Consider the following 16,115-nt stretch of genomic DNA (forward strand, 5'->3'; position numbering starts at 1 on the left):
CCATCCCGCTGTTCTCCTTGACTTCAGTCTTTCTTATTGAAGCCGCCATTGTGGCGGATGGAGTCTATGGGCATGATAACCGTGGTGAAGGTGAAGAGAAGGGCCTTGAAAGGGTGGTTATCATTCTTAAAACTGTGACTTGTGGCAGTGAGTGGCCGATGGTGGTGTAGGTGACTGAATGGAAATGGTGCATGCTCATGGTCCAGTTCCCTCACAAACCTTCCCTGAGTGCTGACCCTAATGACCCTGGGGCATTGATACATTGTGTGTATTGATACATTGTATCGTTCCCACTTCTTCCTCTTAGAAACCTCCGGTTTGATCTGGCTCAGCTGGTCAAGGCAATTACCACCAAATGTAACAACTTAAGTTTGATCCTCAGGTCACACGTGGTGGAAAGGAAATTGACTAGGCATACTGCCCTCTGACCTCTACCCATGTGCCCATGCCCATACACATCCACATAGTAAAATAATAAATGCAACAAACATTTGTAAGGAAAAAGCCGTATGTTAGACTGAGTTTGAGACAATTAGAAGGAAGTACGCATTTCTTTGTACTTGGTGTGACTTGGGCAGTGGGGTCCTTTAGAGATGGTGGTTCCAATATTGATAGTGAGAGGTGAGATTAGTAACAGCAGCAAATAGTTTTAACAGATAATATTCTGTGTGAGAGGAGGAGACAGCTGGATCTATGGAAAGGGGAAGCACAGTCCAAAGGAGAGGCCCTACTGGGGTCCTGGGTTGTCCTGAAGCAGGCCATGCTTGAACCCCCAAGAAGAACTGGCTTTGAGGAGATTCAGCCTTGGGAATCAGGGAGAAGCTGGCCACCGGGGAGGAGCTGGCTGGTCCAGGATGGGAAGGAAGTGGGCGGGCCTGGATGAGTTTAGAGCAAGGTGAATTTTGTACTGCTGAAACCCTGTATGTGTGTCCTGATAGTGCGTGTACTGGAGAGGGGTAGAGGGCGACTGCAGCATGCCATGTCAGTAGATCCTTGCTCCTCTGGAGGTCGCTGATGAAGGCACAAACTGCACCAGCCACCCCCGACCCCAACGTCTAGGTGGTGACGTTGAAGACAGGTGTGTAGCAGCAGTGTCATGATCAACTAGGAAGTCCACGTTTACCTGCAGTGACGTAATGCAGCCAGGAAGTCCACTTGACCTCTGTTCTCAGGAGTCCCAGCACACATGTGATCATAGCTAGTGACAAAAGTTGCTGAAAACTGAATTGCACTGCTTTGATAATGTGGATAAGAGTTTTGTAGAGTATAATGTCCATCTCTTTTTTCTTATTTGCAAATGTTTGGCTCTGGGAAGTTCTTGGAGTTTCATTTTCTCTGGAAGTTTCCCTTTTGACACTAGAGCTGTTGTTACCTCTGCTACGTGAATAACTCGTCTCTGTCACTAGTGAACCATTTGTAAGTTCTGTTTGTAATGTCAAGAACAGTGACCTTTGGAGAATTCCAAATCGTTTACCTTCTCAATCTGGGAGCTTGGTCTGAAGGGTGCGTGGTGTGCTGCGAGAATGCAGATGCTGTAGCATGTTCGTGACTGACTCCTCCTTCCTCCTTTATCTTGTAGAAAACTGGTGATTTATATGCCGTCAAAGTATTTAATAACATAAGCTTCCTTCGCCCAGTGGATGTTCAAATGAGAGAATTTGAAGTGTTAAAAAAACTCAATCACAAAAACATTGTGAAATTATTTGCTATTGAAGAGGAGGTAAGTATCCAAACTTGCCGTTATGTCGTGGCTCCCACTCAGAAGACAGGGTCTAGCAGAAGGTTACAAATACCATGTACCCAAGAGTTCTGTCCCCTCAGTTCAGACGCCAGCCCCAAGTGCAGCTGTCTATGAGGCAAACTCTTTGTGCAGACCAGAAATAGCAGGAGTTCCTAGACATTTGATAATCTGCTAGGATGTATAGTGAGTCACAGAACTCAGAAAAGAACTGTACTTTTTACTGTATAATAGCACAAAGATACAAAATAGAACAGCCAAAGTTATAGACATGGGCAGGGTAGACTGTGAGCTGGTAACAAACATGTTACCTTCCAAAAGACCACCCAAGCCTTTGGTGTGAGATGTTTTTATTTGTTTGTTCTTTGTTTTTTTTGAGATAGGAGTTCTCTGTGTAGCCCTGGCTGTCCTGGAACTAACTCCGTAGACCAGGCTGGCCTTGAATTCACAAAGATCCGCCTGCCTCTGCCTCCAGAGCACTGGGATTACCTGGCGGTGTGAGATGTTTCTATAGGGCTCCATCATGTTCTGCATGGTGGACCTTTGGTCTCTACTCCTTCTCCAAGTCAGAATATATATGATTGTCTTAAAGCCTCCATAAAATCAAATTGTTAGCTGAGTGTAGTGTATGCTCTTATAATCCAAGCATTTAGGAGAATGAGACAGGAAAAGCAAGGATTCAAAGCTAGCCTGAGCTATGTAGTCAGAATGTGTCTCAATTAAAAAAAGAAAAAAGAAAAAAGAAAAAAAAAAGGGCTGGCATGAGGGCCCAAACTTGTAATCTTAACATTCAAGAAGCTGAGACAGGAGGATTGCTGGTAGTTTGAGGCTAGTCTGGACTATAATGTACCTTATCTAAATTTTAAGAAGAAAAGAAAAATCACATAATTAGCTACCCACTGGCTAAAGTCCTGGATCAAAAACACTTCTTTCAAACAGATTTCAAGGGCCAGAAGTCATTTCCAGAAGGGAAAGTTAGCTGGACGTGGTGAAGCACACATCTCCTCCCAGCACTCGGGAAGCAGAAGCTAAGGGGTCTCTCAGTTCAAGGCCAGCCTGATCTACAGCGAGTTCCGGGCCAGCCCAGGCTACACAGTGGCATGAATTATCATAGAAAACAATCGATCTTTTTGTTTTATAACTATTTCTCTTTTCACGACTACTGAACAGAGAAAATAAAATACATTAAGGAAGTATTTGGGGGCTGGCTGGGTTAAAAACTTTTAAAGGACCAAAAGTCAAAAATTAATACTAGATTTAAGATTTACTCAGAATTGCAGATTGCTAAAATTGGTATCTGATCACTGTATACTATGTAGTTGGATGAGGTTCCCTTCTTCCTTATAAAGCTGTTGTATTGATGATGCATTTTAATTGGCCAAGATGGAAATGTGCCAACCAGAGCTTTGCTGAGAGACCCAGCTGTTCTGCCCCCCAGTTTTGTTTGTCCTTCGTTCTCCGTACACTTTGTTTTCAGTTATGTGTATAAGTGTACGGTACTGGTGCAGGTCCCTTGCAAGCCAGAAGACGTTGTCGGGTCCCTGGAGTGCACGTGCAGGCAGTCGTGAGCTACCTGACGTGGGTGATGGAAGCGGATCTCGGGTCCTCTGCAAGAGCAGTACATACTCTTAACCAACCGAGCTGCTCCAGCTCACCCATTGCTTTTTAAGGCCAGCACTCCATTCCTTGAAGTAAAAATGCTTGTCATAAGAAGGAGATTTTCCTAAATATGTTGTTATACAGAAGAAACTAAATGATTTGAACAAAAACATTAAACAGTGCAACCATGATCTTGTGGTTCAGGTTTAGCTAGATTTCAAAATGATTTGTCTTCCAAACTCCCCGTTAGTTTATATATACTATATCTAGTTCTTGTGGAAGAATAGCAAGTGCTTGTAAGTGCTGAGCTGTCTTTCCAGTCCATCCACTTTGTCTGCTAGAAACTGGAAGCTGTTTATTATATAAACAGAGCATTTGTTAGTCCTGGAGTCACAATAGCTCCGTCATTGCATCCCATCCTGCATCTGAGTGAGGTCAGGTAGACAAGGGCTGCCCTGCAGTCAGATTTGATGTTTTCCTGTTGATTCTCACTCAGTGACTTTGTTTTCCAGACGACAACAAGACATAAAGTACTTATTATGGAATTTTGTCCATGTGGGAGTTTATACACTGTTTTAGAGGAGCCATCCAATGCCTATGGACTACCGGAATCAGAGTTTTTAATTGTTTTACGAGATGTGGGTATGTTTATTTATATGGTTTTATACATATTCATTTATATGGTTTCATAGTATTTTATTTAAAGATTATAAAATGAAGTTTAATTTCCTATATTCAAAACGAAAGACTTTTATACATGTTTTCTCAGAAACCACACCAAAAGCACAGTGCCTAAAAGAAAAATTAGACAAATTGACTTTATCAGCATTAAAAACTTACTTCAGGGCTGGAGAGATGGCTCATCTGCTAAGGTTACTGGCTGCTCTTTTAGAGGCCCAGGGTCTGTTCCAGCAGCATCTGTTACTCCAGTCCCGGGATTTGATGCCTTGTGCTGCCTCCACAGGCACCAGGCATGCATTTGGTGCACAGATACACACGCAGGCAAAACACCCATGCACAAAATAAGTAAAAATGTAAAAGCTCCAGCTTCTTTGAGATGGTAACTGGAAAGAGAGTCCATAGGACAGAAGAGTTTGTAGATCACACATGAGATGTCCTGTCCAGACACCCTACCAAATACAGTTTAAGATTTGTCAAAGGATTTGACCAGACATTTGTCAAAAAAAGAAGGCTAGAGAGACGGCCAACGAGTGTGTTACACAGGGCTCAACATTATTAATCACTGAGGAAGTTGTAATGAAAAACCACTTCTTCCCATGAAGATGGGCAAAGCCAAATATCGAGAACAGGTATTGGCGGTGGAGAGTGGGATCTGCTGTGCATCGCTGTAGGGCCGTACAGTGATACAACCCCTAGAAAAGAGTTTAACAGTTCCACGAAAGACTGGATATAAGATAACTGTATGCCATAGCCATTCTAACAGACTTACACAATAATTAAAAACACATCCACATAAAATTTTACACATCTGTGTTGTAGCATTACTCATAATGGCCAATAAATAAAATCAGGACAAAAAAATTCCATCAGCTGACAAATGGACTAAGATGTCATTTACCGTGTAATGGAATATTACTCATTGATAAAAAGAATGAAGCCCCGTGTGGTGGGGCAGGTCTGTGTTCCCAGCATTTGTGAGGTAAAGATGGAAGGATCAGGAGTACAAGGGTGTTACTCTGTTACCTGTCAGGTTCAAGACCAGCCTTCACCATGAGACCCCTTCTCTAAGACAAGCAGTCTCACACACACACACACACACACACACACATCACACATGCTTACTGTTCTAGTTTTTGCTGCTGTGATAAACATGACCAGAAGCAACCTGGGGAGGAAAGGGTTTGTCTGGCTGACACTTGCTGATCACAGTTTGTCATTGAGGGAAGTCAAGGCAGGAGCCGAAGCAGGAACCACAGAGGAACACTGCAGACCGGCCTTCTCTCAGGCTCGTTTTCAGTTCCTTTTCTTATACCTCCCAGAGCTGCCTGCCCCAGGGTGGCCCTGCCCACAGTGAACTAGGCCCTTCCATGTCACTCAGCAATCAGAAAATGTCACAGACATGGCTAAAGGTCACTCTGATGGAGCCGTTTACCAACTGAGGCTCTCTCTTCCCACGTGACTCCAGTTTGTGTCGAGTCGGCAAAAACTAACCACGCATACCTTGGTAGTTTGAATGTAATTGGCTGTCAGCTGATTTTGATTTTATAGGGGAGTACAGTTAAGAGATTGCATGAATCTCAGAAGAGACTTTGGACTGTGGACTCTTCAACATTGTTGAGACTATGATAGACTATGCTGACTTGTGAAGTTGGACTAAATGCATTTTGCATTATGACATTGTTACAAGCTTATGGGAGCCAGGGAGTGGAATGTGGTAGTTTGAATGTAACTGGCCCCCATAAGCTCATAGGGAGTGGCACTATTGGGAGGCGTGGCCTTGTTGAAGGAAGTGTGTCACTGTGGGGGTGGGCTTTGAGGTCTCTTGCTTAAGCTTCTCTCAGTGTCACAGTCCACTTCCTGTGGCCTTCTGATCAAAATGTAGCCAGCACCATGTCTGTCTGCACATGGCCATGATGACAATGGACTAAACCTCTGGAACTGTAAGCCAGCCCCCCACCAATTAAAGTTACAAAGTTGCCTTTATAAGAGTTGCTGTAGTTATGGTGTCTCTTCACAGCAGTAGAGACCCTAACTAAGATACATACATACAAAAAAAAAATACGTTTTTAATTGAAAAATAAAAATGAAATCTTGACACATGCTAAAATGTGAGTGAATCTTGAAAGAATACAAAATGAGAGAAGCACGAGACAGAAGGTCAGAGCCACAGTGTCCTTAATCCACTCACGTGAAGTGCACAGAGTCAGTCTGTCCGTAGAGACAGAAGGTCAGTGCCACAGTGTCTTTAATCCACTCTGAAGAAGTGCACAGGTCAGTCTATCCGTAGAGACGAAAAGCCGGTGAAGGACCGTGCTTAGGGGACAGAATTCGAGAGTGTCTGCTCACGGCTCTAGAGCTGCTTTGAGCAGATAGAAATGAATGGTCGGTCATAAGAAATATATGCGCGCACACATGTGCACGCACACTTCAGTTATCCTGTTAGTTTTTAAAAGACAAGTGAAGTGACACCTTCTTGGAAAGCAGGGAGCAAGTGTTGAGGAGCCAGGATGTAGTGGGTGCCTTAGTCTCAGCTGGTGGCCCTGCCTGTCCCCACAGTGTCAGAGTCTTTGCCCTCAGGAACACGGACTGACTGGCACTAATCATAGACACGTCTCCATGGAAACAGGGATCACACTGTGCCCTCCCCTTGCTGCTGCTTTACTGATTTATATGTTGAAGCCAGTTCATTTTTTGTGACATTTTCCCCAAAGTAAAATAGCTAAAACAAGAGCTGGACGTGGTAGCACACAGCTTCTATCCCAGCACTCAGGATCGCTCACTGTGGGTTTGAAGCCAGCCTGGTCTACAAAGCAAGTCCCAAAACAACCAGGCTGTTACAGAGAAACCCTGTCTCGAAAACAGCAACAACGAAGTATAAAACTATGGGATCTTTGTTATTCTCTCTGCATCTCCAAAAGTAGTTCAAGAAGTAAGTCATCGCTTAAGACTCTTGCTCCGTTCACCTAATAGTTATGAGACAGCAGACTTCCGTAGTCCATAATTCTTATCTAAAACTCCTTGTGGTTAACATGAGATTACACCTATGCACGCTCGTGCTCGGGGTGTGTACGTGTGCCTGTGGGTGTTTGTAGAGAGGGAATCTGTTTCTTAGAATAACAGGGCGTTGAGCCAACTCGTAGAAAGACTGAAGTTTGAGTGACTATGAGTGTCCTATCCGTGAATTTGAGATGTGTATACGAACAGAGGCCTACATTACGATTCCGTTTGTTTTGTATCTCTTGCTGAAGTGGGTGGAATGAATCACCTCCGGGAGAACGGCATCGTGCACCGGGACATCAAGCCAGGGAATATCATGCGTGTCATAGGGGAAGACGGGCAGTCTGTGTACAAACTCACAGACTTCGGTGCCGCTAGGGAGCTGGAGGATGATGAGCAGTTCGTGTCCCTGTACGGCACAGAAGAGTATTTGGTAAGTCACGTGTGACCGGAAATGTCACTTTAATGACCGGCCGGGTAGATGCATTACACATGGAGTTACTGGTCACAAGTCTGTAAAATATTACATAACCTTATGACAGAGATTCCATTTGCTGTTCGGATGAACATGGTGTGTAAGAAGGGAATTGGGAATTGCTTCCTGAGTCATTTTCTACTGGACAGTCTCAGAGGCCGTCCTACTTGTGGTAACTCACAGCTTTGTTCTCAGCGCATGAGAGGCAGGTGTGAGATGCCTGTGTGAGGATGTCAGATTCCTGGAGCTGTGTTTTTCTGTTCTAGCATCCCGACATGTATGAGAGAGCAGTGTTACGAAAAGATCATCAGAAGAAATACGGGGCCACAGTTGATCTTTGGAGTATCGGTGTGACGTTTTATCATGCAGCTACCGGATCACTGCCGTTTAGACCATTTGAAGGGCCTCGTAGGAATAAAGAAGTAATGTAAGTGGTTTCTCCATCTAAAGTTAGAAACAACTTTTTTAATGTATATTGTCTTATTTCTCCATATGTTTGAGGAAGTAAAATTGATGAAAATTGCCTTTTTCTGATAGTTGATGCTACCTAGATTGTACTAAGAATGTAGCCTTCTAAGAGTGTTGGCATGGTTTTCCAAGTCATGGTTTGTTTGCTGCTGTTTTTTTAATTTTATTTATTTTTATTTCGTGTGCACTGGTGATTTTGCCAGTATATATGCATGTGTGAGGGTGTCGGATCTCCTGGAACTAGAGTTATAGACAGGAGCTGCCTTGTGGGTGCTGGGAATTGAACCTGGGTCCTCTGGAAGAGAAGCCAGTACTCCTAACCTCTGAGCCCTCTCTCTAGCCCCAGAACCAAGTAAATTCAATTCCTGCCTTCCATTGAACTGAACTGCCTTCCACTGAACCATCTTAAAAATTACATTTGGGGCTGGGTGGTGGTGGTGCACACCTTTAATCCCAGCACTTGGGAGACGTAGGTAGGTGGTTCTTAGTGAGTTCGAGGCCATCCTGGTCTACAAAGTGAGTTCCAGGACAGCCAGGACTGTTATACAGAGAAACCATGTCTCAAAAAGCCAAAAAATTTTTTTAAAAAAATTACATTTTGGCAGTAATTTTTTTCCCTGTGGTTGCAGGTTACATCCAGAGATAAAGCATTTCGGTAGTGTAGTATATAGTTTAAAATTTTTATTTTATGTGTATAAGTGTTTTCCTGCGTCTGTGTACCTGGTGCCTGACAGGCCAGAAGATGCCTGGAACTGAAGTTACAAACGGTTGTGAGATGTTGAGTTGGTGCTGGGAACTGAACCCAGGTCCTTTGGAAGTTACAAACGGTTGTGAGATGTTGAGTTGGTGCTGGGAACTGAACCCAGGTCCTTTGGGAAAGCAGTCGGTGCCCTTAACTGCTGAGCCATCTCTCCAGCCCCATAGTGTTGTATGCATTTATATGCTGCCATATGATTGGAGAAATGAACAATACACAAAGTCACTAATAGTAAACCAAAAAAAAAAAAAAAAAATCAAAGAAAAGATGGAGAAATTTCTGGAGTGAAATTTCTTATGTAATTCATCTGTACACTGTGTGTATGTTAGGATCTCTGTTGCTGTGATGAACACCAGGCCCAAAAGCAGCTTGGGGAGGAAAGGGTTATTTCACCTTACAGCTTGTAGTCCATCCTCCTGGGAAGTCGGGGCAACAACTCCAGGCAGGAACCTGTGGGCAGGAGCTGATGCAGAGGCCTTCGGGTGCTGCTTACTGGCTTTCTCCTCGTGGCTTGCTCAGCCTGCTTTCTTAACCATTCGGGACCACCCGTCTAGGGTTGACACCACCCCCAGTGGGCTAGACCCTCTGTTATTGATCGTTAATCAAGAAAATCCCTTACAGATTTGCCTGTAGGCCAGTGTTACAGAGAGGCATTTTCTCTGTTAAGATTTCCTCTTCCCAAATGTGTCTAGGTTTGTGTTAAAATAGTCAAAGCCATTCAGCCTCAGCTCCCTGCATGCTGGAACTGTCTACCCACCACCCTCAGCGTACCCACCTGCGTGGGATTCACAGTAGTCACAATTGTAAAATTAGTCTTCTATTTCATCTCAGAAAGTTGAGGAAGAAGCATATTTTTCCTTTAGTTGATTTAAGGAAGTAAATAAAACAAGTTCAGGTGCTTTTGCTAAAGCTAGGACATTTGCATGCATGCTGGGGAAATACCCCATGTGTATATACATCGGAGAAGATGTCCACTAATTGCACTAAGATGTTGCGGTGTCAGCCTGAGCATGCTCTACAACAGTGCCCTTTTTATTAAAACCCTCCTTTAGCAAAGGCCAGGTCTCCTTTGTTTCCTCATTAAATGTAAGTTGTCCCTGACAGTTACACACTTCTGCTTTCACAGATACATTTTTAAAGCAGTGACAACCTATTAAAGTGTGCTGTTGTAAGAAAGGAAACATGACTCAAAGGCCACTCCATGGCGCTGTGTGATCCCTCAGTGGGCAGTTATGTATTCCGGATGTCATTATCTGTATAGAAATGCACCTCTGTGCACACACTGTGCACTGTCATTATTAGTGACCGTTGACTGTGTTCCAGATGTCTTTATCTGTACAGAAATGCACCTCTGTGCACACACTGTGCACTGTCATTATTAGTGACCGTTGACTGTGTTCCGGATGTCTTTATCTGTACAGAAATGCACCTCTGTGCACACGCTGTGCACTGTCATTATTAGTGACTGTCTGACTGTATTGGTGCATGGTCCACCCGTCCTGTCATGGCCTTGTTACTCCTGCATCGAGTTTTCACAGGATTAAGGTTTGCATGTGACTCTTAGAACAGTTAGACTTCTGAAGAATTTGCATACCGTATCAATGCTGTCATTAGTTCTCTGCACTTCTTTTTTGCATTAATTTATTCCTCCATAATTGGATCCAGCACATGTGAGGACACCTTATTTTCCACATTAATTTGTTTTTTTTTTAGACAGAGTTTTTCTGTATAACAACTCTGGCTGTCTTGGAACTCCGTTTGTAAACCAGGCTGGCCTCAAACTCAGAGATCCGGCTGCCTCTGCCTCCCGAGTGCTGGGATTAAAGGTGTGCGCCACCACTGCCAAGCTAATTTCTTTATTTTAAAACATCTCTTGAGGCAGAAATTATGGCTGCCTCTATAGAGGAAGTAGTAGTCTACATCTGCCTTACTGGTTGGGTCTAGTTTTTAAAAAATAGATTGATTTGCTCGGAGCACATTTGTTTAGAAGATAAACTGAAAATGATCAGACAGAAATACTGCCCATTGGCTGTAAGATCCTGGCAGCTGATGCTGAATGCTTCCGTGCAGATACAGGGACTCTTAAAGGCATAACGCGTCTGAGACCGAGAGTCCCACTGCCCTGACTTACCACCTCCTCACTGTCCATGCTTCCCCAGCCAGCCTGGCTTCTGCTCATCTGTTTTTCTATCACAGTCATCAGTTTGGCTTTTCACTTTAGCACATCTATTCCTACGTGTGTGTCCTTTTTGACTGTGCAGAGGATTTTTCCAGTACTGTGCTATGTATAGTTTTAGCTCCCTCTTTAAAAAAGTAATTCTCTGGCTCATTTCGCAGTAACTTTATAGTCTGCTTGACTGTGATAATAAGGGTAACAAAAAATTAGGCGCTTTTTTATAGTCTAGTGATTTCAGTGACAAAGCTTTTGTGTGTGTGTTTGCCCCATTTTTCAGATGGAAAAATTAATGTTTGGGTGTGAACATCAAAATGCTGTTCATTGCTCTCTGGGCTCCCAAATGAAAATTAGTTATAACATGTAGCTAGTATTCCTACAACTGCTGTTCCGCTTCCGTCAGTCACGTTCCAAGTACTTTGATTGTTTGGTGGATCCCGTGGCCACAAACACAAAGTTTGCTCTAGTAGATTGTAGGTGCCACTGAGGAAATACTTCTGCAGAGTCCATTGCTCAGCCATGTGGTGATGACCTGCTCGTCTCATTCTGCTGCCTCCCAGGTATAAGATAATCACTGGGAAGCCTTCTGGTGCGATATCTGGGGTGCAGAAGGCAGAGAATGGACCAATTGACTGGAGCGGAGACATGCCGGTTTCTTGTAGTCTTTCTCGGTAAGTAGAGCCCGCCCAATCCGTGACTTTGGACATTTGTGTTTAATCTCCTTATGGCCTAAAAATCATAAACATGTTCAAATATCTGAGCATATTTTCAGGCTGGCTTTGTTATTTCTGTCGGTTTGTATTTTGAGGCAGGGTCTTGCTATGTAGCCCAAGCTAGCCTTGAACTCAGTATGTAGCCCAGACTGATAATCCTCCTGCCTCTACGTCCCACATGCAGGGTATAACAGGCATGGACCACCACTGCTGGCTTTTTAGTGTAATTTTATTTTGATTAAGTTGAACCATGTGATTTTTTTTTTTTTTTTTGCATTTGGGGTGATGTAAACATTCTGAGCTTTGGGGATTATTTCCTGAGGATACAGGCCTGTGTTTTTAAGATTGGTTCTCCTTTGTCCTGAAATTCTTTCCAATGTAGGACTCATCCTAAGGACTTTTATGCTGACTTTCATACTGATGGACCACAAATAGTGGTGTAACTAGGAGTAAGTTTTTCCTGGCGGTGGTGGCGCACGTCTTTAATCCCAGCCCTCAGGAGGCAGAGCAGGCAGATCTCTGTGAGTTCAAGGCCAGCCTGGTCTACCGAGTGAGTTCCAGAAAAGCCAGGGGGCTACACAGAGAAACCCTGACTCAAAAAAACCAAAACAGGAAAAACAACAACAACAACAAAGCAAAAAACACTACCAAGTTTAATATTCTCCTTATTTAAAAAAAAAAAAAAAAGTACTCGGGTTATTCAAAGAATTAAAAAATAAATATTTCTAGGCTGGGCATAGTGGCATACACCTTTAGTCCCAGCACTTGGAGGTAGAGGCAGGAGGGTCTCTCTGAGTTCCAGAAGAGCCAGAGCTACATAGTGTAGCTCTCAAAAAATACCAAAAAAAGAAACATTAGCATTTCTAGTACTTTTTCCAGCATTTTAAATGTTTACAGGGTCTTCCTTGATTTAGCAGTCAGAACTCTAAAAACTATATTGTCAGATTGTCCCAAAAAAAGGATTACTTAATGTCAAATTGAAAGTAGCTGGGCAGGTGGGGACATACCTATAAACCCAGCACTCGGGAAGCAGAAGCAGGAGGATCACCATAGGTTCAAGGCTAGCCTGGGCTACATAGTTCTAGGATGGCCAGAGCTGCATAGCAGTGAGTCCCTGACTAAAAACAAAGCTAACTGACCAGGCGGTGGTGGCACACACCTTTAATCCCAGCACTCGGGAGGCAGAGACAGGCGGATCTCTGTGAGTTTGAGGCCAGCCTGGGCTACAGAGTGAGTTCCAGGATAGGCTGCAAAGCTACACAGAGAAACCCTGTCTCAAAAAACCAAAACCAAAACAAACAAACAAACAACAACAAAAAAAAAAACAAGCTTACTAAAAAAAAGCTGGGTGGTAGTTCCTGTCTGTAACCCCAGCATTTGGGTGGCAGAGGCAGAAAGATCACCATGAGTTTGAAGCCATCCTGAGCTACATAATGAGTTTCAGGATGTCCTGAACTAGACAATGAGACTATCTCAACCACCCCACCTTCCAACTCATAGGGGAAAAATAGCAATACTACCCTGTTTCAGTTTTTTACTTTTTTGAAAAACATTTTCTGAAAGTAAACTCGTGTTCTGTAACTAGATTTGCCAAAAGAAATGTGTTGTATTGGTGAGCAGAACTTTACAGTTAGAGCAGTTCGTGTTGTATTTGATTTAGGAAATATTACACTTAAGGTTAGTTATTATATTACTGAGTCAGTGATGTCCTGGTCTGAGTTCCAGACAGACGGCTTATTTCTGGAGTAAAGCAAACCTCATCCGCAGCAGCGGATTTCAGCATAGCAGTCTTTCATCAAAATTTGTAGCTTGAGTTTTCCTGCCTGGCCCACGGTCAGGGCAAATCTCTCTCACCTGCCAGTCCCACAGCCACTCAGACCCAACCAAATAAACACAGAGACTTATATTGGTTACAAACTGTATGGCCGTGGCAGGCTTCTTGCTAACTGTTCTTACAGCTTAAATTAATCCATTTCCATTAATCTATACCTTGCCACATGGCTCGTGGCTTACCGGCATCTTCACATGCTGTTTCTCATTGTGGCGACTGGCAGTGTCTCTCTGACTCAGCCTTCCACTTCCCAGCTTTATTCTCCTCCTTGTCCCGCCTACACTTCCTGCCTAGCCAATGGCCAATCAGTGTTTTATTTATTGACTAATTAGAACACATTTGCCATACAGAACATCCCACAGCAAAAATTATTAGACTTAAAAAGGTGCTGTTCGTGATTTTCATTTGTGTTAAATGGCAAAGATTTTAAATACCTCTAGGAAACAACGAAAACCACTTACTTACTAAAGTGAGTGAACTGAGAAAGAAAAAGTTAGTCATTCTTCCTGTATGTGTCAGTCAAGAATGAGGGCGGGAGAGAGGGAGAGGGAAGGAGGGAGGGAGGGAGGGAGGGAGGGAGGGAGGGAGGGAGGGAGGGATGGATGGATGGATAGAAAACACAGAGCAACACATGACTAAGCCTTCACATACGGGAGCCTGTTGGGACCATTCTCCTTCAACCACAGGCAGTTCCTTTGACTTGTGTTCTCTTTGTAGCTGTTATGGCTCTGTGCCGTGGCTCTCTCAGGTAACTTTGCAAATACTGTTTTAGGGGTCTTCAGACACTGCTTACCCCAGTCCTTGCAAACATCCTTGAAGCTGATCAAGAGAAGTGCTGGGGTTTTGACCAGTTCTTTGCAGAGACTAGTGATGTACTTCACCGAATGATAATCCACGTTTTCTCCCTGCAACAGATGACAGCACATAAGATTTATATTCATAGCTATAATACGTAAGTGCCTCTGTGTTCTTTCCTATCTCTGCATTGTATAATGTAATGAACGTCTCCTCAGCCAGGAGAGCAAATGGAAAGACACCTTACCTTCATCAGCAGCACCACGTCTCATTGGGAAAACTTCATTTAAATGCTTAGTAAATTCCTGATCACTTATCGGAAGTAAAAAGGATTAATTTTCTTAAATACACAGGTAAGTTACTTTGTACTTAAACTGCAAGTTTGACACAGCTAATTCAATGACTTCTTTCGAGTACCATGGACTGGTAAAAATGAGCTGTTTTATTGAAAGTATACCCTCTTTAAAAACAGAGAAGTGCAGGCAGTGGTGGTGCATGCCATTAACCCAGCACTGGGGAGGCAGAGGCTGGCCTGGTCTACAGAGCAAGTTCCAGGACAGTCAGGACTATAACACAGAGAAACCCTGTCTCCAAAGCAAGACAAAAAAGCCCAAGTTTTAAATATAGTGGAGTTTCTAAATTTATTTACATAATTAACATGAAAACTTTATGAATACTGAAGAAATAGTCAACATTTGTTTTGCATAAATAAAAACACCAGGTGATTTAAAAAAAAAAAAAAACAACCCCATGTAATAAGACTACATATGACTAAATATTCACCTGAGTGTAAAACTGGGGATGGAATTACGTGGATTGTATCCAAGTAAATATATTTAGTGGTGACAGTTTACTATGTTGCAAGGTGCTAAGATTGAGAGAGACTGGGTGACGGAGAGTCCAGGCATCTGCCCGGGTTACTTCTTCTAACTGCATGTGAGTCCTCTACAGTGATGTCAGAGCAGAATGAAGAAGCTGCTTGGGCTGGTGCAGTTTGGGAGACAGGGCAGGAGGATCACCACAAGTTCAAAGCCAGCCTGCTCCACATGGAGAGTTCCCGGCCAGCCAGTGCTATATAGTGAAACCTGGCCTCAAAAAACAGCCACCGCAGCTGGGCAGTAATGGCGCACGCCTTTAACCCCAGCACTCGGGAGGCAGAGCCAGGTGGATGTCTGGTCTAGAGAGCGAGATCCAGGACAGGCACCAAAACTACACAGAGAAACCCTGTCTCAAAAAAGCCACTACTCTGCCTCCTCTACCCCAAAAAAGAGTCAGATTCAATCTTTGCGCCTCAGTCTGTTCAGAATTTATATTACAGTGTGCTGTCTCATGAGGTTCATGGAAAGGGGTTTGGAGACTCAGCCCGTTGGTTAAGAGCACTAAAGAGGATGGACCCAGATTTGATTTTCAACACCCACACAGTAGCTCACAATAATCTAGAACTCTTGATTCCAGGGGATTCAATGCCCTCATCTGGCCTCTGCCAATGTATCAGACCTGCCTATGGCACATAGACATACATGTCGGCAGAACACCCATACACGTATAAGAAAAAGCTAAAATAGAAGAGAAAAAGGGTGGTGGTTGTTGTTAATTCATGAAAAGAGGATTGAGATGTAGCTAGCTCACTGGAGAATGTCTGCATGCATGAGGCCCTGACTTCAACCACAAGCACCAGAAACTGAAAAGAAAAAGAACATAGTTTACACAAAATATTTAGATGTTAATAATCTAATAAATAGATCTAATACAAAATGAACAAAATATAAAGCAGCAATACTAATGTAACCTTAGGTTGTTTTGGTCACATTTTGGTTCTTTATAGCCTGAGTCAACTGATGTCATTGTTACTGGACATACACTTGAGCTTAAAATAGCATCCAAACCT

General features: G+C 43.4%; 1 protein-coding gene across 2 annotated transcripts in view; it reads left to right on the forward strand.

Moving 5' to 3' along the window:
• Tbk1 (TANK binding kinase 1) overlaps window positions 1-16,115 on the forward strand; it is a 37,298-nt gene that overhangs the window by 5,580 nt on the left and 15,603 nt on the right. For both annotated transcript variants that reach the window (XM_059245495.1, XM_059245496.1), the window contains exons 3-8: window positions 1,580-1,720; window positions 3,850-3,979; window positions 7,267-7,448; window positions 7,757-7,917; window positions 11,449-11,559; window positions 14,205-14,384. In XM_059245495.1, coding sequence (XP_059101478.1) covers window positions 1,580-1,720; window positions 3,850-3,979; window positions 7,267-7,448; window positions 7,757-7,917; window positions 11,449-11,559; window positions 14,205-14,384 — 905 coding nt within the window. The remainder of the gene's footprint in view (window positions 1-1,579; window positions 1,721-3,849; window positions 3,980-7,266; window positions 7,449-7,756; window positions 7,918-11,448; window positions 11,560-14,204; window positions 14,385-16,115) is intronic.

The sequence above is a fragment of the Peromyscus eremicus genome, chromosome 18 (genome assembly GCF_949786415.1).
Source record: "Peromyscus eremicus chromosome 18, PerEre_H2_v1, whole genome shotgun sequence".
In the NCBI taxonomy this organism is placed as follows: domain Eukaryota; kingdom Metazoa; phylum Chordata; class Mammalia; order Rodentia; family Cricetidae; genus Peromyscus; species Peromyscus eremicus.